This window comes from Mustela erminea, chromosome 12 (genome assembly GCF_009829155.1).
Source record: "Mustela erminea isolate mMusErm1 chromosome 12, mMusErm1.Pri, whole genome shotgun sequence".
In the NCBI taxonomy this organism is placed as follows: Eukaryota; Metazoa; Chordata; class Mammalia; order Carnivora; family Mustelidae; genus Mustela; species Mustela erminea.
In genome coordinates this window covers 21,226,191-21,249,941 of record NC_045625.1, presented here as the reverse complement: position 1 = coordinate 21,249,941, position 23,751 = coordinate 21,226,191, and the positions used below count along the sequence as shown (strand labels likewise).

Sequence of the window (23,751 nt, the reverse complement as noted above, 5' to 3'; positions counted from 1 at the left end):
TTCAATTCTGAAATCTCTCAAGGGAGGTCATGGATTATTTAAAGGAAATCACTTGAAATAATAAACACCGTCTAAACATAAAACAATCAAGCAACAATATAAACTCATCCAGGCTAAAGAAACAAACAGAAACATTTAGTACGAGATTAAAACATCTCCCTGAACTGATTTAAAATTAAGATAAAGGCTAAATTAACTTACTATCCAAAGCGCCACCGCTTCTTTACATTTTAGAGCAGAGCTGTCCACATGCGTAATTTAAAATTTTCTGGTAACTAGCCACATTTAAAAAGTAAAACAACAAAAGCTGAAATTAGTACTTTTTAATTTAACCCAATATATCAAAAATATTGTTTCGACATGTCGTCAAAACAAAATTTATTCAGGAGGTGGTCTTTGACATACTGTGTACGGTTTAGACGCACAGGGCGCCTCAATACCTACCGGCCACACTTTAAGGGCTCAATAGCCCCGTAGGGCAACCGTATAGGACAGTAGCCTTAGGGGACTTTGATACTGATTCCTGATATTCCGAGTTGAGAATTTCTCTTACACCACACACTGTCTCCATGGTGCTTACAGATCTGTGAGGAGTAAGATTATTTTGCTCTCGGGTCGGTTGCGATCCACGACAACACAGCATGAAAAGCAGTGAGGGAGGAAGGCAATGGGACAGCCAAGCGCGCCCAGGAGCGTGGCTTGGAGGAGGGCCGAAGCCTCTCCGAGCAGTGCGGGCCGGAGAAGCGGCAGACACAGCTTTGGAAGCTGGATTTCGAGACAACTGGGGCGGCCGCCTAGAACTCCATGTCTTTCTGCGGGGCGCCCGGAAACACTGGAGCCCGTCAGAGGGCAAGCGGCCTTCGGGCCGGACACAGGGTCACGTGCCGCCACCGCCGAGGGAGGCCGGCGCGGCGCCGCAGTGCTGGCCGCCCCGGGGCGCCGCCGCCCGACGCCGAGGGTGAGGCGCGGCCGGAGACTGGAGCCTGCGGGGAAAGCAGGCTCGCGTCCAGCAGAAGCCTCCCGGGGGCGCGCTCCCGACAGGGACGGTGACGCAGCGGGCGCGCGGGCGGCCGGGGTGGGCGGGGAGCCGCGGCGCGCACCGCCCCTTAGAGGGACGGGCGCCGCCGTTCCGGTGGGCGGAGGCGGGGCGGGGCGCGCCGGGGAGTCGGAGCGCTGGCCGCCGGTTTCGATTAGTGCGCGGAGCTGCGGCGGCGGAGCAGGGTGCGGAGTTGTGCGGCCCGGGGCCGGACGGCGAGGCGGCGGGGCGTTGGCATCGGGGGCGCAGGCGCGCAGGGTTCGGCCGGCGACCGCGAGGGTGTGGAGAGGCGAGCCTGAACGCGGGCCGCGGCCGCTCTGACCACGGAGCCCGTCCACCGCAGCGCCCGCAGCCGCGAGCGCGCCCAGGACCGAGCGCGAACGAGTGCGCGCGGGCGGGGCGCGCAGGCCCTGCCCGCCCCTTCCGTCCCCACCCCCCTCCGCCCCTTCCTTTCCCCCACCTTCCTCTCCCCTCCTGCGCCCCCGCGCCGGGCGCCCACCCTGTCTTCCTGCGGGAGCGCGGTCCGCGGCGGCGGCCGGAGCGGGCCGGGCCGGGCCGGGGGATGGCGCTGCTGGACCTGGCCTTGGAGGGAATGGCCGTCTTCGGGTTCATCCTCTTCTTGGTGCTGTGGCTGATGCATTTCATGGCCATCATCTACACGTGAGTGAGGGGCTGCTGGAGGAGCCGTTGGCCCGGGGGCCGCGGCCAGGGCCACGGGGTGAGAGGGTGGGAAGGTGGGAAGCATTGCGCTTTGGAGAGGATTGGGTTCGGGTGGGGGTGGAGAAAGCTAATGCTCATACGGTTCCCCCCATTCCCTTTCCCCTTGGACCAGCTGGGGCGGGGGTCCTTGAGGGGGAAAAGTGATGAGTGAGGGCAACGTTTTGCTGGGCTGCGGGAGACTGCACGGCCAGGGGGGAAGGAGACTGTGCTCTTTCTACGTGTCGGGCGGAAGGTTGCTTGCTTGGTTTCATTGTGTTGGGAATTCGTTTGATTTTTCATCTGGGCCAAGATGTATAGTATGTTGTTGCTGTTGCTGTTTTTTCGATCTGGACGACATTTCTATTATGATGATGATCGTTCCCACTCTACTGGGAGCTGCACACAGCTACCCGGAGACCTCCCTGTGGATTTTCTTCTTCCTGGAAGAGCGCTGTGCTTTTAGATAAGGTGTGGAGCACCTGTCCAGCTTAAAAATGTCCACCAAACCTCCGGGCTGATGTTACAGCCTTGAGTAGTCAGGTCAGCTTGTACATTTCATTGTGGTTTTCTTTCCTTTCGTCCAATTCCTTATTTATAGTGTTGTTTAGATTTGTCCCCTCCGCACTCACACCCCTTTTTCGTTATTCAACAAATAACTCCTTGAGGCCTACTAGATGCCATTCACTGGGGACACAGTGGTGAGGAGGAGAGAATTCTTGGCCTCATAGAGCTTACATTCTAGAAGGGAGAGACAGATAATAAAAATTCGAAGAAGGTTATTTCATATCGTGAAAAAGTCTGTGAATAATATTAAACAGGGTGGTGGGATGAGTAATGACAGAGGGTATGTAGCTGGTTTGACATTTCAGTTTTTTAAATGTTTTTAAAATAAAATCTGTTTTTCTGAAGAAATGGAAGAATCGCATAGAGCACTTTTTTGATGTGGACTCACTGGCATTTTAGCCTGAAAAAGAAAAAAAAATGACTATACGTAGTAATCTTTATCACCAACTAGAGGAGGGTATGTGTTAATAGAGGAGATGGAAGGACGTTTAAGAAATTTGTTGCTTTACCCCCCTTTCTTACTACAGAAAAAATGTGCTTTTTCTTTTGGAAATTCTGCATTTTGTTAGTATGGAGTGGCATTTCCTGGTATTAGAGAAACATGCTACATTGTAGAAGACAGACCAATTTGGATATTGCTGATACTAGTTTTTATAGTTTGTGAGCTGTTGTCGCTGGACACTTTGTGGAGTTTTTAATGTATGAGTTCTTAAAAATCAATTTTGTTACTTTTTTCCAATCATAAAAATTTTTAAAAAGTGCTTAATACGTAAAGAATTTAGACAATACAGAGGGGAATAAAGAAGAAAGTTAAACACACACATCAAAACTCCATTACCTTGTTAACCTTTTGTGACTGCTCCTCCGTGTGTGTGTGTGTGTGTGTGTGTATGTGTGTGCGCGCGCACGCCTGTAGAGAGAGTGAGAGGGGAGGGAGAGAGAGGAAAGAGGAGTCGACATGATTATTGTTCTGTAGCTTGCTTTTTAAAATTAATCTATTTAGTAAATGCTTTTTGCGAAGCTCTTTTGTACAAGGCACTATTCTAGGTTCTTGAAGTAAGGTTGCAGAACAAGACATCCAGGGTTTGCCCAACCTGTTCACATGGAGTTTCCATGTAAAGTGTTATGACCATTTTTTTCCATGTCAATAAATGTATGATCTCTGCATCATTTTAAATAGATGGTGACATTTTTGTTTTACGAGGTACTAATATGTATTTGTTGTTATTAGTTGACATTTAGGTTGTCAATTCATAGAGATTACAAACAACACTGGGGTAGATTCATTTGTGTATATTTTGAGAGAGGGTGTCCTTAGGTTATGTCCCTGAAAGAGGAATTACTGGGCTAGAAGCCTGTGCATTTTAAACTTTGATACATACTGCCCTGTAGAAAATTGTATCTGTTCATAGTCCTGGTAACAATGTATGATGGTACCCATTTCCCCTTACTAAAATATTAGGCTCTTCCCTGTTTCCTGTGTTTTTTTTTTTCATTCCTTTAATTACTGGTTCCATTGAATGTTTTTCATATATTGACATGCTAGTTACATTTAGTTGTAAATTATATACTCATAATCCTTTGTGCTGCAATCCATTGCCCCCCCATTAGTCTTGATATGAAGATTGTTTTTCTGTGATAGGTTGCAGGTTTTTTCCCCTAGCTTTTTTTTTTTTTTGGTCTTTCAACTATGTTCATATATTTAACATGGAGAAAAATATGTGTGCCTGTGTTTGGGGTTTGCAGGGCTTTTAAAAAATGTTTCTGATTTGTGTAATTTTATATGTATTTCTCCAATTATTATATAGTTAACATCTATTTTTCTTTAGTAATTTAAATTTTCTTTGTTTTGTATTGTTTTTACATTTTATCATGTGATGTACTCATTTTACTTCATGGTATGATGAGAGCCAGACCCTTAATTTTAGGTTCACCTAAATATTTAGCACTTGTCCTCAAATCACTTAGTGGATTATTATTTGATTGTTCCATGGTTTTGAAATACTGTTTTTATTATAGACTAAATTCTTCTGTATTCTTACATATGTCTCAAGGCTCCCAGTGCTGTTTCATTGATCTTTTCCTGTACTAGTATCCACTGTTTTAATTAATGAAATTTATTACCTTCCTACTGGTGAGGCAAACCTCTCATTCTTTTCCAAACTTTATTGGCTTTTACACATTTTTACATTTTTACTTACAAATTTTTACTTAAAGGTGTAGTTTAAAATTTTTTTCAAGACCCTAAGTAATTTTGTTTTTTAAGTGCAATTTTTGAATCGGAATTGTTAAATTTACAGCTCAATTTGGGAAAATTGGACTTCCTTCAACATAGGACTGTGGTATATCCCTTCCTCAATTATATATACATAATGATAAAGTCATACTTATTTAATTAAAATGAACGCTAGCGATGTAGCCTAATATTCCAAGTAACCTGTGCTGTTAGACTGAGACAACTCCATAGTTGTTTTATTTATTTTGTGCCTAGTGATGTACAGCAGAGTTTTCTTTAAATATTTTTTTGTTTGAGAATAGTGCAAATACCTAGGTTAGTTAAAATACTATAGAGAGGCTTTGTATTTATTTTCCAATACCTCATGTAGTTACCTTTGTGACTGATTGTAACAGGATCCTGAAAATAGAAGAAGAAAATGCAGTTAGTTTATAAGAGATTATGATGAACAGCTAATTAAAGGAATCTTGTGAATACCTTTCTGAAATGGGCAATTCAACATAGAGCAAATAGTCAGCAGCTTAATTTATGTATAAATTAAATCCTGATCTCTCTCCCACCCCCCACCTTTTTTTGGATAAGTTCCTTTCTTTTGGTACCACCTTCAAAATTACTTAGGTGTTTGGTCTGATTACTTTCTTAATGAAATAAAAATACATCCCAGTTTAATGAGTTATTTTCAGCAGAGGAGTATGGTTTGTGGCCCACCCCGCAAAATGTCTTTAGTGAAATTGCAAACTAGTTAGCTTAACATTTTGATGAGGAAAGCTAAAGAACACTGGCAACAATATTTTGGTTAAAACAGTGTGCTGACATTCTGTATTTTATTGAAAAATAAATTTTCTAAACACATGTTCCTTGTCTCTCAAATCTTTTTTGAAATAAGGTAAAGTGTACATAAAATAAGCAAATATTGAAACTCTCCTACTTTGCACTTGTAACTGGTGGAAATGGAAGCTATTTCAAAAACTTATATTGCACCATTATCTGGTTGTCACATTAAAGAGATGAATCACGGACCCCTAACTGTTAAAAGCTATTAAGTCATGGAAATATTATAGTAGATGGCTAAGGAAAGCTAAAAACTTTAAAAAATGAATTGATTAATAAAGTTAAATGCAGTGTTTAATGGTATCTAGTTAATTTAGATTCAGTGTTCTATTGAATTGTGTCCCCTTAGAAAGAGACTTAGCTAAGTATTGGCCTGTGTTAAAAAATGGAGTTCAGGGGCACCTGGCTGGCTCAGTTGGTAGAGCATGCAACTCTTGATGTCAGAGTTGAGAATTTGAGCCCCATATTGAGTGTACAGATTACTAAAAAAAAAGAAACTTTAAAAAAAAAAAGGAGCTCAATATGATTAATACAATAAATAGTTCTTGCTCAAGTTACTCAGATTTTACAAATGTCTCACAATTCCTGTAAGCCTGCAGTTTAAAAAAATAAAAAATGAGGGGTGCCCCGGTGGCTCAGTTGGTTAAGCCTCTGCCTTTGGTTCAGGTTATGATCCTAGGACTTCTGGGATCAAGCCTTGCTTGGGGCTCCTTCTCCACAGGAAGCCTGTTTCTCCCTCTCTGTCTGCCTGTCATTTTGCCTGCTTGTCCTCTCTGTCTTTGTTGTATAAGTAAAATCTTAAAAAAAATTTAAAAAATTGAGATAATTTATAAGCTAGAAAACCCTCTTTTCTTTTTTAGAAAAGATTTTATTTATTTGAGAAATGCGACCATGAGTGGCGGGGGTAGGGCAGAGGGAGAGAAAGAAGCAAACTTCTTGCTGATCAGGGAGCCCGATGTGGGGTTCCATCCCATTACCCTGAAATCATGACCTGAGCCAAAATCAGGAGTGGATTGCCCAGCCCACTGAGGCAGCCTTCCTTTCCAGTTTTCATACTGAACTGATGCTTAGTCATTTTGTAATATATTCTAGATGACAGACTTTTGTGGGATTACTGCCTAGAGCATTCAAGATAATAGTGAGATTAGAGCCTAAAATTCAGGGCTCTTATTCCCAAGATTTTTTTTGTCCCCTAAAAATAACTAATGATTCTAACCTCAGGCAGAATTGGTTAAGTGCTCTTTGAGTTTTTTCCTTCTTGAGAGCTAGTGTGGTTTGATAGCTTGGGAGCAGTCTGGAACCAGTAATTTTCTTCTCTTTTTAGCCCTTGGGAGCCATATTGCTTCATGATAAAAGTACCTGAGCGAGGCACCTTGCCTTTTTCCCTCCATCTCCCTATTTTTTCTTTTCTCCCTCTCTTTCCATTTCTCCTTCTCATTGGATTATAGTATTTTGTCCTCTGTGAAGTTCTAATGGTCAGTGCTAGGTTTTATCTTTTAAGTGACAGGAGGTGCCAGGCTAGTGTGGAAATACTTCTTGTATCTGTAAATATTAACTGCCCTCTAGTAGAGCAGAGGTCTTTCCCTGGAGTTTCCTTTCAAGTTCATACTACCTTTTCAAACCTTCTTAGCACAGCAGCTTTTATATTTGCTGCCTAGCTTTTTAGTGGAATTTAAATACTTATTGTATCAGATGTCTGTGAACATCCTATCAGAAACGAATTGTTTTTAATGTAAATTTTAGCATTTCAGATGTTATTTTTAGATAGCTTGATCTTTGCCTTAAATTCAGTAATGCATTGGTGTTCTGAGCCGTAGTGGAACCTGAGTTGAGTTTCTTTTCTAGGTTCAGTTCTGAGGATGCTCTTGGACGTGTTGCTCTGTCAGGGTCATTGCTGCCAGGACAACTTCCGGGAGAATGAATGAAGCGATAGAGCCCCCCCCCCTTTTAAAATTATTTTATAAACATATAATGTATCATTAGCCCCAGGGGTACAGGTCTGTGAATCACCAGGTTTACACACTTCACAGCACACGCCCTCCCCAATGTCCTTTACCCCCCCCACCCTGCGGTCCACCCTCAGTTTGATTTGTGACATTAAGAGCCTCTTACGGTTTGTCTCCTTCCCAATCCCATCTTGTTTCATTTTTTCTTTTCCTACCCCTCAAACCCCCCACGTTGCATCTCCACTTCCTCATATCAGGGAGATCATATGATAGTTGTCTTTCTACAATTGACTTACTTCGCTAAGCATAATATCCTCTAGGTCCATCCACATTGGCGCTAGAACCCCTTTAACCTGAGCCTGGGAAGATACTGAATTTAGACGATAGTGTGATTGCTTTATTTATTTATTTATTTTTTAAAGATTTTATTTATTTATTTGACAGACAGAGATGACAAGTAGGCAGAGAGGCAGAGAGAGAGAAGAGGAAGCAGGCTCCCCGCTGAGCAGAGAGCCCGATGCGGGACTCGATCCCGGGACCCCAAGATCATGACCTGAGCCGAAGGCAGCGGCTTAACCCACTGAGCCACCCAGGCGCCCGTGTGATTGCTTTAAAAAGCAAAATGACAGTTGTAATTCAGTGATTAATATTCCATGATGGTTTGTTAACTCCATCATCCCACCCTTTTCCTACATCAGGAGGGCAATACCCTTTATCTCTACTCTAGATAAGTGAAACTGTCTCTGTTCACTGGTATCTTTACCCACAGCCATGCTCGGTTTCTACTTTATTTTTCTTAAGCCTTATCCTCCTGGAGCACTGATACTAGACCATGTGCTTAAAATTTTACCATGGTTCCCCCACTGCCTTCAGGTTAACATTCAGGCTCCTTAACAAGAGACGTGCATAGTTCTTTGAGAACTGAGCCCTTGTACCTAGGTCTTCAGCTATGTGTGTGTGTGTGTATTTTTTTTTTTAAGATTTTATTTATTTATTTGACAGAGAGAGAGATCACAAGTAGGCAGAGAGGCTGGCAGAGAGGGGGGGAAGCAGGCTTCCTGCTGAGCTGAGAGCCCAGTGCTGGGCTCCATCCCAGGATCCTGAGATCATGACCTGAGCCAAAGGCAGAGGCTTAACCCACTGAGCCACACAGGTGCCCCAATTCTTCAGCAATATTGAATTACTGAAATTCCCCTGTATATGCTGTGTGTTTTCTTTAGAATTCTTTTTCCATCCTTTCCTCTCCCCCCCACTTTTTTGGTTTAACTTCTCATTCAAGTTTGTTTATACTTTAGCTTTTATTTTTTTTAAATTTTTATTTTTTTTTTTACAGAGATCACAGGCAGGCAGAAAGAGAGAGAGAGAGAGAGGGAGGAGGAAACAGGCTCCCTGCTGAGCAGAGAGCCTGATTCGGGGCTCCATCCCTGGGACCCTGGGATCATGACCTGAGCCGAAGGCAGAGGCTTTAACCCACTGAGCCACCCAGGCGCCCTTAGGCTTTAGCTTTCTACTGTGTTAAGTGGCTCTTCCTCCTCCTCCTCCTCCTCTTTTTCTTCTTCTTTTTTGAGATTTTATTTATCAGAGACTGATAGGGGAAGTGAGGGCAAGCAGGGTGAGCATTAGGCAGAGGGAGAGGGAGAAGCAGACTCCCTGCTGAGCAGGGCGCCTGATGTGGGACTCCATCCCAGGACCCCCGGATCATGACTGGAGCCAAAGGCAGATACTCAACCGACTGAGCCACTCAGGTGTCCCAGGCACCTCTTCTTATATTTTAGTGCTTTGAATTTATGCATCTAAATTGTAAATGTGTGCTCACTTGTCTCTTTTTCCCAATTAGATTGTAAGCTCTTGAGGGTAGGGGCAGCGTCTTATTTACTGTTCTATGTCCAGTGTGTATTAGGCACTCAGTTACTGCTGGTTGAATGAATGAACTCTGAATTTTTTCCAGTAGTAATGATGGATTTTTCAGTGTCATTAGTTTAGTGTCATTTGGTCCTTGTGATCTGAGGTAGGTGGTCAGATTTGGGGATATTTTCAGCAGTGATGGGCTTCAGTGAAATTTATTGGACCAAATGGAATCTTTATTTCACTATTTCTAATGAATAGCAAGTTAAAATAGGAAACGGGGTTCTGTTAATGTTTACTTAGAAATCTGAATCCCTCCCCCTCCCCAGGGTTTTCCTATGGGAATGCCTGTCTGGTGATAAATAATCTTTACGCTAAGATCTGACTTTGAGAGGGTGCAGAACCCAGTGCCCTCCTCAGTTGGTGTGCAGATCATACGTGCAGATCATACGTGAAAAGAGTGTAAGCATATGGTATGTTTGAGGGTCTCCTATGTTTCTGAGCACTGTGTACAGGGACCATAGCTTCTGCTAGGCGCCTGGCTTGCTTAGTTACTATTAGTGAAGCTCTGTGCTCTTATCTATTTCCCCTACACTAGGGCCAGCTCTTTTGTCCCCAAAGAATTAGTGAGTTGGGGGGCACCTGGGTGGCTCAGTGGGTTAAAACCTCTGCCTTCGGCTCAGGTCATGATCCCAGGATCCTGGGATCAAACCCTGCATTGGGCGCTCTGGTGAACGGTAAGCCTGCTTTCCCACCTCTCTCTCTGCCTGCCTCTCTGCCTACTTGTGATCTCTGTCTTTAAAATAAATAAATAAAATCTTAAAAAAAAAAAAAAGAATTAGTGAGTTGGAGTGTTTTGGGTAAAAATTAATAAAGATCTGTGACTTGTTTTCAATGGTAATAGAATCTTTTGTATTCTGTGTTATGTAAGTCTGTGGTCCAGTGGAAATAGTTTGTGTTTTCCCGTAACACTCACTCACTGTTGGTTGTGATGTGTTCCGTGGGGAAGCTTGTGTCTGCCGAGTTCAGGTTGTACCAGAAGGTGTGCTTTGTGTTGCTGAAGAATCCCATTTTGATGCAGTGCTGTTGTTGAAAAGATCGGTACATTACGGAAGTAGCATGAGTCATGACACATACTCATCATAAACACACGGTAACAGCCTTGCAGGGCACAGTCACAAGTAACAACAACAGAAGCCTTTAATCATGGGAAATCGCAGGCAAGGACTCTGAAGTAGGGGACCTGCTGATACAGCAGTCAGCCTCATTTCACATATTCACAAGCTTGGAGCAGAGAAGATTAATTCTGAGAATCAGATAAAGTGGTTCATGGGAGCCACCGAGCAGAACTGTAAAAAAAAAAAAGCACGGTCTGGGGCTGGTAAAGCAAGGTGAACTTTGCTATCAAGGAATCCACGTTTTCCTTGGAAGCCTTGCAGGAGGATCTTGGGCTGCCTCTCCCGGAGGTGTCTCTTTGCTGTAGATGCTGCTGCCCGCCCACGGAAAGGGCACAGCCTGCCCGCCCTCCCGGGACTTTCCCTTCACACCAGGCGTGGCTCCTGAATGAAATTAGGAGAGGAGCCGGTAAAATAAATCATTTGAAGTGGTACGCCCTATCAAATGAAAAACTTGAGAGGAACAGGAAGGGGGAACTACAAGCTTAGAAGGATGAAACAGTAAGCCATAGAAAGAGTAACAATTTTAGAGACTGAGCTCTTAGGAAATAAAAATCACCCAAGATAAAAGAAGGCCATTCCAGCAGCTCAGAAGTTGAAAACCCTAGTGCCAAGAGGCGATTAGATCTCATCAAGCTAAAGCTGCTATAAAATCCAGCAGAACCTCCAAATATTTGAATATTTCTTAACAGGCGCTTGGAGTTCTTTGAAGTGTTCCCTGAATAGATGTCCTTCTAGCTCACAGTGGAAAGCAGGGCCCTGAAGGCCTCTCTCTTTTTTGCGATTCATCCCTCATGACCTTTCGGACTTCACTTACTCTGAGGAAGCACCCCTGCTCCCGTCACCCTACTGGCAGGGACACCCCTGCAGGTGCCCGTGCCTGCTGTCAGCAACCTCCCCCACCATGGTGATGGTCTTAATTACAGGAAAGTGAGTTTTGTGACAGAGTGACTACCTTCTGATTGAGACTTTAATTTAGAAATCATTCCTCGGGAGTGACATACAGAACTTTTCCTGTGCTTTCTGTCTCCCCAGCATTGCTCAGTCACATTTCAGGATCATTTTAGTCTTTAAAAATGAAACAAATCAAAAACATTGACTGGATGTAGAGGAGGTGCATTCCTTTTATATCCAGTGTGTTCCTGAAAATTTGATCCAGTCACATTTCTGAAAACCAAATGGACATAGGTGTTAGGGGAAATTCTGTTTCATAAAGAACTAAGATTATTATCAAAGTCCCAAATTCATGGTTCTGCTGGGCCTGAGGCCTGGGACATGCTACCATTGGATTGAGGGCTTTCCAGGTGTTAGGGGTGGTGTGGAGGGGCCTCCCCCTGACCTGGACTAGCAGGAGAAGGGTGCCTTGTAGCGTTTGCTCTGGGTACCGCCCTGGGCATGGTGATTTTATGGTCAACAAAACACTGTCATCTGGAATCTCTCAGAACGTCTCCGTCCTTAGAAGGCAGTGTGCTCGGATTACATAGTAACTGGGAGTTACTCTGCTCATTGTGTCTGGCCTTCTCTCCACTCTGTGGCAAGCTCTCCCTCTTGCAGAGCCAAGGGAAGGGTTCTTGGAGCACTGGAATCCCACATTTTCAGTGAGGCTCTGAGGGTAGAGGAATTCAGAGAAGCCAGGACTGTGCAGCACCTCTGCCCAGTGGAGAACGTTTCCAGTGGTTTGAAAGGAGAGCTCAGGCCACTCTCAGTGGCTCATTGGTGATATTTATGTTCCTCTCTGTTGTACTTCTGTTGTCTCTGTGCTTTTGGATCATATGTAGAACTTTAAATTGGTTCCTAAATACTGGGCACAATTTTAACTTATAATTTTAGCCTAAATGCTGCATATAATTTAAACTTTGCGTTAAATCTGTCTTATGCCCTCTTTCTACTTTGCTTTAACCATGATTTGGGACTTTTGATGATTCTCCTTTCCCCTTTTATCTTTCTTAATACACAAGGATTGTTTTATGTTTTAACCCCCCCACCCCCGAGAGCTTGGGTGGCTCAGTCATTAAGCGTCCAACTTGATTTCAGCTCATGAGGTCATGATCTCAGGGTCACAAGACGAGTGCTATGCGGAGCCTGCTTAAGAGTGTCTCTCTGGGGCGCCTGGGTGGCTCAGTGGGTTAAGCCTCTGCTTTCCGCTCAGGTCATGATCTCAGAGTCATGGGATCGAGCCCCACATAGAGCTCTCTGCTCAGCAGGGAACTGCTTCCTCCTCTCTCTCTGCCTGCCTCTCTGCCTACTTGTGATCTCGCTGTCAAATAAATAAATAAAATCTTAAAAAAAAAAAAAAAGTGTGTCTCTCTCCACCTGCCCCACACCCCTCAAGTGCTCATGCTCTCTCGCTTGCTCTCAAAAGGGAAAAAAAAACCAACAGACACCAACATGGGGGCACCTGGCTGGCTCAGTCCAAGGAGCCTGACAGTCTTGATCTTGGGTTTGTGAGTTTGATCCCCATGTTGGGTATAGAAATGAATTAAAAACAAAATCTTTAAAAAATAAAAATATATTTAAAAACCGCAACATAATGGCTTAATATTTACATATCTATGAAAGAATCTTTAAATATTTATATGAGTTTCCAGTTCTTCCATTCTGGTGTATAAGCCTCATCAATGTTTGACAATTCTAAATCTCTTACTAGAACTATGGTAACTCAGAGAAGTGAACTATGGTAACTCAGAGAAGTGGGAGATGTCTTGAAATTAGCAGTTTTAAGAAAAGTTGGCAGTACTAGCTATCATTGAATGCTTACTGTGGGGCTCAGTCTCCTCTATTTCTCACTACTAATTGTCCACACTTAAAAAAAAATGAGATAAAGAAGTATTTTACCAAGGATACTCAGTTACTTTGCTGTGAAACTGGCATAAAAATCCAGGCGATCCGCTCCAGCCGGGGCTCTGAAACCAGAGTGCTGCTCTGTATGGCCAGTGGTAACCTAAAAATAACCCGGGAAGTAATCCACAAGGATAGAGTATCTACGCAGGACTTTGTCTTGAGGTTCTGATAACTGGCGACACCGAAAGTTCTGTGGAGGGACCCCCTACTCCTTTTCTGTAGCTTTTCCCATTCTCATGCCACTTGAACTGCTTCACCGCGGCCTTGTTCTGCGCCATCCCGGAACGGCTGATCTTCCTTCGCTTCCAGCCCTTCTTGCGTCCTTCTCTTGTCACAGTTACCTAGTCCTCCCAGGTCCATGGTCTCAGCTGGGCCTTCCCTTTGGAGTCCCCAGGGGAGGCCTTTAAAAAAAAAAATACTGCTTACCTTAGCCCTAGACGTTCTGATTTAACGGTCTGAGCAGCAGGCTTTTTGTTTTTTAAATAAAGCCTCAGGTGATTTTCTTGTGCAGTCAAGGCTGATAACAACTGCCCTAGGCTGTCGGTCCACAGTTGTGGCCTCCACCTGTTATCTCTTGGTGTTGTCGGATTCTCCCTCTTGCCAGAACTCGAGAGTTCATCACTCCATCAGCTTGCCCCTCGCCTTCCCTCCTGTCAGTCTGCCTTGTTATCCTGAGCCCATCTTACAATTTATAGCTTTTCAACTTTCAAAATCCCGCAGAGGGCAAGCACTCAGCTCCATGGGTTAGTTCTGTGACACATTCATGGTCTCAGATCTCTGCCGAGCCTTCAGCGCTGTCTGGCAGTGCTTTCTTTCTTTAGCCCCTGTCACCCATTACTGGCAGAACCTCCTCGAACTCCTCACCCTTCTACCTTAGTCTTGTCAGATTTTCCTAACTCCTGCTCCACACCATGGGTCCCAGCGTGCCATGAATTATTTTAAATGCTCTCTCTTTACCTTTGGCTGGCTTGTTCCCCTTACTCTGTGTGCTCAGGTATTAAAGAAGAAAATTATTTTTCCAAAATTAAACTGAAAAACCTTTCTCCATCTAATTCCTTTGGCCAGAGTAACTTAACTCAGATCAGATCTCAGGAGAAACTGTTACCACGTTGCACTTCTCATTCATTTGCTTCTCAGCCTGTTTTCATTGACCTGCCCCTGCCCACAGTGCTCCAAAGGCCCCAAGTCCACCCAGTGGGGAGAATTCCAGTTCTTGTCTTGACCTCTCAGCTGCATTCACTGTTGCTCTTCCTTGAACACTTTTTTTTTTTAAAGATTTTATTTATTTATTTGACAGAGAGAGAGAGAGAGAGAGATCACAAGTAGACAGAGAGGCAGGCAGAGAGAGAGGGGAAAGCAGGCTCCCTGCTGAGCAGAGGAACTCCCCCCCCCCAATGCAGGGCTATCGATCCCAGGACCCTGAGATCATGACCTGCCAAAGGCAGAGGCTGAACCCACTGAGCCACCCAGGTGCCCCCCTCTTGAACACTTTCAAAAAGAGAAACAGCTTAGCCAAATAAAGCCTTCTTTACTAAATCCTTTTTTCCTGCCTTTTTGCTTCTTGGGTTACTCACTTACAGTCCCCTTCGTGCATGACCGGCCCTCTCTCTGTTCCGTTGATCTGTGGCTAACTGCTGATGGCACACTTTGCCCACAAGAGCTCATGTATTTAACAAACTCTGGCGGGCTCCATATTTTTATCTCTGAACTATCCTTTACTTCTGAGCTCTGTATATGCTTATTTACTCTTATTTAGTAGGTGTTTTTTTTTTCTTAATTGAGATACATGTACTGTTCATTATTATTTTGCTGGAGCCTGGAGAATTTGTAGTCTGCTGTAATGTGGCTCACTGCTGGCCTGCATCAGAATCATTTGGGATAATAACTGATAACTGGCTTGTGAAAATACAGATTCTGAACTTCTGCAACTGGTCCATTAAACTGCGGCTTTTACCGCTAGGCATTATATATGTAAATTTTGAAAAACACTCATCTCCTGGCCTGGAAATCGTTTCTAGGCAGTAAGCTGGGGCAGTTGGAGAGCTTACTTCATTTGTTTTCCATGTCGCAGGAGCCTGGGTCCTTCTTCACCTTATGTCCGGTTATCTTAGAAAACCATTGTTTTCCAGGGGCGCCTGGGTGGCTCAGTGGGTTAAGCCTCTGCCTTTGGCTCAGGTCATGATCTCAAGAGTCCTGAGATCGAGCCCCACACTGGGCTCTCTGCTCTGCATGGGGCCTGCTTCCTCCGCTCTCTCTGCCTGCCTCTCTGCCTACTTGTGATCTCTGTCAAATAAAAAATCTTAAAAAAAAACAAACCAAACCATTGTTTCCCATGTTTTGTCTGATTTTTAAAAAATTGCTTCAGGTGGGCAAGCAAATCCAGTCCCTATTTCTTCATCTTGTCCAAAATTTTAAGTCCAGGGGTGGGGTGGGGTTTAGGCCAGGGTTTTTGATACTTGTGTAAAGACAGAGACAAGGCTGCAGACTGTGTGTATTAGCCCCAAATTGGAAATAACCCAAACGCCCATCAACGGAAGGTAACTAAATAAAGTGTGGTGTATTAATACAAGGAATACGTGCTGTAATAAGAATGAAAGAACTAGGGGCACCTGAGTGAGACGGTCGGTTGAGCGTCGGACTCTTGATTTGGGTTCAAGTCATGATCTCGGGGTCATAAGCTCGAGCCCTGTGTCAGGCCCCATGCTCTGCAAAGTTGGCTTGAGGTTCTTTATCCCTCTCCCGGTGCCCACACTCCCTCTTGAAAATAAATAAATATTTTTTAGAAAGTGAATCAACTGTAACTAAATGTAACAGCAAAGTTAAGTCTCACAAACATTGAAGTCAAAGAAACCAGACACAAATGAGTACATCCTGTGGGATTCCATTTAGATAAAATTTTAATGCTGGTAGAATTAGTGTGTTGGAAGTCAGGATAGTGGTTACCCTTGAGGAGGAGGGTAGTTAGTTGGGGACATGCCAAGGGCTTCTGGGGTTCTGGTAACAATTCTGCTTCTTGATTTGGAGCCACTGGTTACATGCGTGTTTCACTCTGAGGAGATTCATTGTGCTGTATACTTACATGTGGTCTTTGCTGTATGTGTGTTACCCATCAATAAAAAATACTGTCCTCCACCTTCTAAAAGAAGGACAGGCCCACAGCCAAATACATGATTTGGAGGAAGAACTGGATTCCTAGTGTAGAACCTGAAGGATCCTGACAGAAAGCAAGTCACCTGCTTTAGGCAAGTGGTGGCAATGGGCACCCATGATAAAGCCGTGGCCGGCGTGTGGATGCATGTGTTAGGCTCAAGTTCAGTTCTGAGTGATCCAGAACTCCTGCCCTGAGATACCAAAGTTAACACTGGTTTGAAACCAGGAGCCCTTGTAGATCCTGTCAGAGCCACCCCACTTGGAGGACTCCACCACTCGGGCCACTTGTTGAGACTCTGGGCAGACAAGCTGTTGATCATATTTTGAAAAATACTGATTGGTTTACAAAACACTGGCTATGGGCAAGGCACCCACCAGCATTATTTCTCCAGGTGGCAAGCCAAGTTAATACATTTCTTGCTTTAGAACATAGCTTGATTGACTATAACAGTTTTATATGGGGAAGAGCTTCTGTACCTGTGCGACTCCCCCATGCGACCGCAGCCCCCGGACAGTCAGGAATTCCCCTGTTCATCGCCGTTCTCACCAGTGCACAGGATAATGGCTGGGGTACATTTGGGGTTCAGAAGTGATTGTTCAGGAGGGGGAATTGCTGAGTAGTCGTGGAACACCACTGTGTGGTAAGCACAGTGCCGAGTGACTGTGTGTGTGACTTAATGGATATTTTACTGTTTCTGATAAATACTTCAACTAATGTGTAACAGGGGGCTTTCTCGGTTGTGTTACGTAAATCGAAAGAGTATTCTCCAAAGTAGGAGTCCTGTATCCTAGAGTATACGCCATGAGATGACTCCTTGGGGTATGAAATGCTGGGGGGTGGGAGAGGAGAGATATGGGAGAAACACAAATGGGAATTTTTTTTTAAAGGTCCCATAATACAGTCTGGGTTATCGTTATTTTGAGTAGAAATTTCAGATACAGTATTAACCAGTTCTCTTCATCATAAACCTGGAGACAGCTTCATTGCTGTTGGGTGAGTCAGAATGTGTCTGATAAAACATTGCATTCTTGATATGAAAAGATCTCCAAAGGATAGAAGGTATATCTATATTAGCATTTAAAGAAAAATGTCTTAATAAAGAAGAAGGGAAAGGGGAAATGGAATCAATTCTAGACTGTTTAACACTGTTTAAGTTATCCTTGTTGTTTTTAATCTGAAGACTTGCCAAATTCAGTGGGTTAGTAGGCTGGGTTTCTCTGTGTTGGTCATGAACTCCTGCATGTTTTGATGAATTTAATAGCGCGTAATGATCACGCAGTGGGAAGAGATGAAAAATTCCTGGGATTTCAGGCCTTTTTATTTTATCCTCCGTGTCTCACCCTGTTCCATGATTTCAGTGTCTTTGCGTCCCATTCTCTTTGTGCCTTCAGGATGTGGCCCATCCTGAATAATTTCTTTGAATCTAGATTCCAGTTCTCCAGTTCTCTTTTGAACTGTCTATGCATTCTTCTGTCCTGTCTGTCTATTGAGTTTCTAGTGTCAGTGATTATAATTTTTATTTCTCTTGGGTTTTGTTCAAGCAGCGCAGGTAGTTTGCCTTATGGGTTCCAAACCCACGTGGCTGGGTGTTCTCTTGGAAGACTTTTTCCTTTTATTCCACTTTATTCAGGAGTGAATCCAAGAAGGCAACATCCCCATCTTCCTACTGTGGGCCAGCATTTTTCTACTTTGCCTTTCAGAGATTCCGTATTTCCATAAGGTGGACAGAACAGAGTTCCCTCATTCTTGCCTTCATCTCTGAATCATCACGGACCAACAGATGGCCCTGGGCCAAACAGCCAGCTCTCCCTCACTCAGAGATTTCTCCTCATTTCCAACCTGGGAGGTTCCTTTATTTTCCTAACAGTTCTGTTACATATTTTAAAACGTGTTTTTAATGCATTTATATTAAACATTATAAATGTTATGTAAGAATTTGTATGTGTGTGTTGGCTTGTATATGCAGTTTTTTTTTTTTTTTTTTAAGTTTCTGGAAAGATGAGTAAGAAACTAATAATGCTGAGCCTGGGGGGCAGGGGTGAGAGGGAGACTTCTTTCATGTGACTGTCATAATATCTTCAGTGATTTGAACCATGTGAATATTACTGTCAATCAATTAAACATATAAACTTTTTTTTCTCCAGCAGTCTATATGTTCTGTATTGGATAGGTTTCTCCAAATATCTCCAGTCTGCCATTTTGTTAGGTATGGAATAGTGGTCATTTTTGTGGTTATATAAATTTTTATTTATTTTATTATTTTTAAAATTTTTTTAAATTTTTATTTATTTTAAAAAGATTTTTATTTATTTATTTGATAGAGAGATCACAAGTAGGCAGAGAAGCAGGGGGAGGAGGGAAGCAGGCCTCCCGCTGAGCAGAGAACCCCACATGGGGCTTGATCCCAGGACCCTGGGATCATGACCTGAGCTGAAGGCAGAGGCTTAAACCACTGAGCCACTCAGGTGCCCCTATTTTATTGTTTTTTTAAGAGAGAGAACGCATGCTAGAGTGGCAGCATTGGGGAGCAGGAAGAGAGAGAATCTGAAGCAGGCTCCATCTCACACTCAATCTTATAACCTGAGATCATGACCTGAGCCAAAATCAAGAGTTGGATGCTTAGCCAACTGAGCTGCTTGGGCACCCCTTATTTTATCTTTTTAGAGAGAGAAAGAGAGTACATGCCTGTGTGTGGGGTTGAGGGAGGGAGAGAGAGAATCCTAAGCAGTCTCCATATTCAGCACAGGCTCAATCCCATGACCCTGAGATCATGACCTCTGAGCTGAAATGAAGATTCGGACGCTTAACCAACAGAGCCACCCAGGTGCCCCAGTGGTCATATAAATTTTAGATCGTGGTTTTTACCTCTGTCCAGCCTCTCGATGAACTTGCTAGATGAATATTTTCCAAACTATCTATGGCAGAGGATCAGCTCTTTAAAATTTTTCCAGTCTGGCACGGATTGATACTTCGGTAAACTACAATAAAAATAAATACTGATCACATGCTTGGGTGGCATGTAAATGTCAGATTGCTGTAAATGTTTCTAAACGCTTTCTTTCCATTTCTTCTCATGGCAGACCAGTAAAACAACTTGCACACTAACTGCACTGTGGAGCACTACTGGAAATGGCGCCCCATTATTTTCCAGCTTTTGGGGGCTGTAGATTGATACGGATACCATCTTGTTCTTTAAAAAAATCTCTTACTGTTTTAAATGTTTTCCGTTGTAGGTAACCCGTTTTCTTTCTGTGAAATGTCCTGTGGCCTTATCTGAAACATCAGATGTTCTCTGTGGCACATCCCTGCCCTTCAATTAGCTGAGCATGAACACATGGCTCACTGCTCTGCCTGACGTCAGTGGTGTACTTTTCAGAAGTCATTCATGGATTAATAGTGTATTTCATCAAATCAGAGATGCATTGATGCTGGCGTTTTCTTGATCTTCTAGAAGGTTTCGTTGGTTGGTTTTCATGCTGCTAATTTAGGACTGCCATCTGGCTGCCACCAATTGTTAAGATGCCTTCGATTTCAGAGATGTTAAAATGTGGAAGAATGTGTGTCTTAAAATATCTCGCGCATGGTCCCGTGATTGTTCTAACCTCTAATTACTGTTGAGTGCTTGGAGACTTGCTTGTAAGAAAGAGGAAAGACTTCAGTGACTTCCTTTAGAAACATCACCACTCTACCCAAAGGCATCTCTTCTCTTTGTTTTCATGCCACGAACATTAACCAGGGCACATTCTTTTTTTTTTTTTTTTTTTAATATTTTATTTATTTGTCAGAAGAGGGAGAGCGAGCGAGCACAGGCAGACAGAATGGCAGGGAGAGGCAGAGGGAGAAGCAGGCTCCCTGCCGAGCAAGGAGCCGGATGTGGGACTCGATCCCAGGACGCTGGGATCATGACCTGAGCCGAAGGCAGCTGCTTAACCAACTGAGCCACACAGGCGTCCCAACCAGGGCACATTCTAAATGGCGTGGCTTCCCTCCTTCGGAGCCCTGTGCTGTCGTACCCTTGGGATGGACCAGCTCGGAGAACCTTGGCCAACTGACTTGTGTTTTGGTGGCACTGGTGTATCTTCCAATGTCATTAATAGACATTTTGCTCATCGTAGAGATTTTTTTCCCCCTTAATTTTGAAATTCACTCTGTTCCACTCCTGCCGTTCTGATCTTGTGAATATCGGGAGGTCTGCTAGTTACCCCAGCTTGCCATGCTGGCAGCGTCGTGCTTCTTTCAGTTGTGTGTTGTGTGGACTGCTTCTTACAAGTATTTCTCAGATTTTTCTGGTTACATTTCTCCCTCTTTCTGGGGAAGATGGGGATTCCCCCCCCACCACCACCACTACTGTTGTTGCAGTTCTTGGTCCACATAGATGGCAGGCTGGGAGGAAGGGCAGTTAATATGTGGGCTAACTATAATTCAGTTCTTCACCATGTATTTATTTATTGGCTGCGTACTCTCTGTTGGGCATTGTTCTCGAAGCATAAACCACAGTCTTAAGCTCCAGGCTTCATCTGAACATTCATTCTGCTTAGTTCCGGTTTTCCTAAACTGGACATTTATCTGGTTACTTTCCTTCATTTTCAGATAGCTTTTTAAAACTGAGAATTTAATAATTTCTTCTTCCCCTTTTTTTTTTTTATTTATTTGACAGAGATCACAAGTAGGCCGAGAGGCCGGCACAGAGAGACGGGGGTGGGATGGTGGGGAGAAGCAGGCTCCCTGCTGAGCAGAGAGCCCTATGTGGGACTCGATCCCAGGACCCTGAGATCATGACCTGAGCCGAAGGCAGCAGCTTAACCCACTGAGCGACCCAGGCGCCCGAATTTAGTAATTGCTTGATAGCTTAACACATTAGGCTGATTTAGCACTAATGTGTTCTCCAGAAATGATGTATACATCCTTTGCTTTTTAGCCGATTACACCTCAACAAGAAGGCAACAGACAAACAGCCATACAGCAAGCTCCCAGGCGTGTCTCTTCTAAAGCCACTGAAAGGAGTAGATCCTAACCTAATCAACAACTTGGAGACCTTCTTCGAATTGGATTACCCCAAAGTAAGTACAACCTTGTACTCATTAGGTATGGATGAGACCTCTTTTTTTGAGGGGGGGGACTTTTCTCTTGTGGTAAATGCTTAGAGAGGCATCTCTAAAAAAAAAAACACAAGATTTTATTTATTTATTTGGCAGATAGAGGTCACAAGTAGGCAGAGAGGCAGACAGAGTGGGGGGATGGGGGTGGGAAGCAGGCTCCCTGGAGCAGAGAGCCCCGGGGCTCAATCCCAGGACCCTGAGATCATGACCTGAGCCAAAGGCAGAGGCTTAACCCACTGAGTCACCCAGGTGTCTCCTCTTTTTAATTTCTTCCCTCTAATATTCAACCTGTAGTTCTTAGACAACTTACTAAATCAAGAGATTATGTATCTAGCTTTATTGCAGCTTTTAAAATTGCTTGAAACACTGGTTTTGAATGTGTCTTTACATTTCAGGCAGGTAGTTGCTTGATTTTTCGGTCCATGTGAATTTTGCTTGTGTCTGTTTTGACCCTCAGTGTCTCAGTTTGTCCATAGTTTTTGCCATTTGGAGGCTCTTCCCCTCATTTCTTTAGGACATCTGAAATTGTGAGAAGGAAAATAATATACACACCACATTTCTCATGGTGACAGGTTTTCACACTCATTTCTTTGCTTTTAGCTTGTACTTTTCTCAGTAGCATCAACGAAAAGAATAGAGAAGACACAGATGTGATGTAGCCTTAAAACAACTCTTACTAAGTATGTAGACATGAATATAATTTGGTTATTTTTTTAGTGTTGTTTTTTATATTAGTGCTTTTAAATTTTGGAAGTCTAGGTATTTGAAGCTAATTTGAAGCAAAATAGTTATTTCTTCTAGTTTGTGTGTGTGTGTGTGTGTGTATGTATTTAATAATTTTAGAGCTCTGATTCATGCATGCAGTACCTGTCCAATAAATTGAATATGTAATTTTTTTTTTAAAGATTTTATTTATTTATTTGACAGACAGAGATCACAAGTAGGCAGAGAGGCAGGCAGAGAGAGAGAGAGGGAAGCAGGCTCCCTGCTGAGCAGAGAACCCGATGTGGGACTCGATCCCAGGACTCCGAGATCATGACCTGAGCCGAAGGCAGCGGCTTAACCCACTGGGCCACCCAGGCGCCCCTTGAATATGTAATTTTTTAAAAAATAAGATTCATACTTGATTTTTTCAAACTAAAAGTGGAGAAAGTATCCTTTTGTAATTTAGAAAGAATGATACAAATAAATTAATTGCAAAATAAGTTTTGCAATAAGAAAAATGGAAGGTTTTTAAACTTATGTAAGTAAATGCAAAGAGAATTTTTCTACTGAAAAATATTCATTTATTATTATTAAATATTTTATTGATTCTAAGCTAGAATCATATATTTGTCCTTATGAAATTTAATGTCACATTTCAGTTGTTTAATCATCATCCCACCCTTTCCCCCCATTCACCCACTCTGAGAATTTGATTATGGACCTTTTATTTTGGGTCCTTGGGAGATGATAGTCATGGAATTGAATTGGTCATGGAAGTTAATGTGGGCTTTAGTTGTAGAAAGAGTGTCTAAGAATAACCCAGGAATATAGTATCCATTAATCCTGAACATTTGGGATAAGTCAATAGTTGATTTCTTCTTCTGAATGGAGTTTTGTTTTTTTTTTTTTAATTACAATTTGATATTATCTCAAGAGCTCTAGTTTTTGCTTCTTTTTCCATTTTTATCATTGAGGTATTTAAATTGATCGTGGAGAAAATGGTTTTGATATGTACTATAAAATGAGGAACCACATATATAAGAGATTGTTTTATTTTATTTTTTATTTTTTTTATTTTTTTAAAAGATTTTTTCTTTATTTATCTGACAGAGATCACAAGTAGGCAGAGAGGCAGGCAGAGAGAGAGGAGGAAGCAGGCTACCTGCAGAGCAGAAAGCCCGATGTGGGGCTCGATCCCAGGACCCTGGGATCATGACCTGAGCCGAAGGCAGAGGCTTAACCCACTGAGCCACCCAGGTGCCCCTAAGAGATTGTTTTAATTCTTTTTTTCAGAACTTTACTAATTAGAAAAGTACTGTTTGTTAGCTGTGTAAATAGAAAATAAAGAAAGCGGAGGGAAAGTGCTAAGGACCTGTAATCTAAAGGAAGACTTGGACCTCATGGCATTTTTATTGGCTTTTTAAAAAGACCAAGCCCAGTGGCAAATGTTCCACAGGAAACTGAAGTTAAACCACTGAAATCCCACAAATCTGAGTGTGAACAGGCAAGTGGCTGTGTCACCCAGGAGGCATGTAGTCCTGAAACGAATATTTGTGTGACTGCCAGGCCCAGTATACTTTACTATTGGCTTTTTGTCGAGGGCGAACGTTGTTTTCCAGAAGT

General features: G+C 43.2%; 1 protein-coding gene across 2 annotated transcripts in view; it reads left to right on the top strand.

Moving 5' to 3' along the window:
* Positions 1-1,190: 1,190 nt before the first annotated feature.
* UGCG (UDP-glucose ceramide glucosyltransferase) overlaps positions 1,191-23,751 on the top strand; it is a 40,148-nt gene continuing 17,587 nt past the window's right edge. The window contains exons 1-2 of one of the 2 annotated variants that reach the window (XM_032307224.1): positions 1,191-1,696; positions 21,243-21,384. In XM_032307224.1, the coding sequence (XP_032163115.1) occupies positions 1,599-1,696; positions 21,243-21,384 (240 nt within the window). In that variant the 5' untranslated portion in view covers positions 1,191-1,598. The remainder of the gene's footprint in view (positions 1,697-21,242; positions 21,385-23,751) is intronic. The other variant, XM_032307222.1, reaches the window with a different exon arrangement.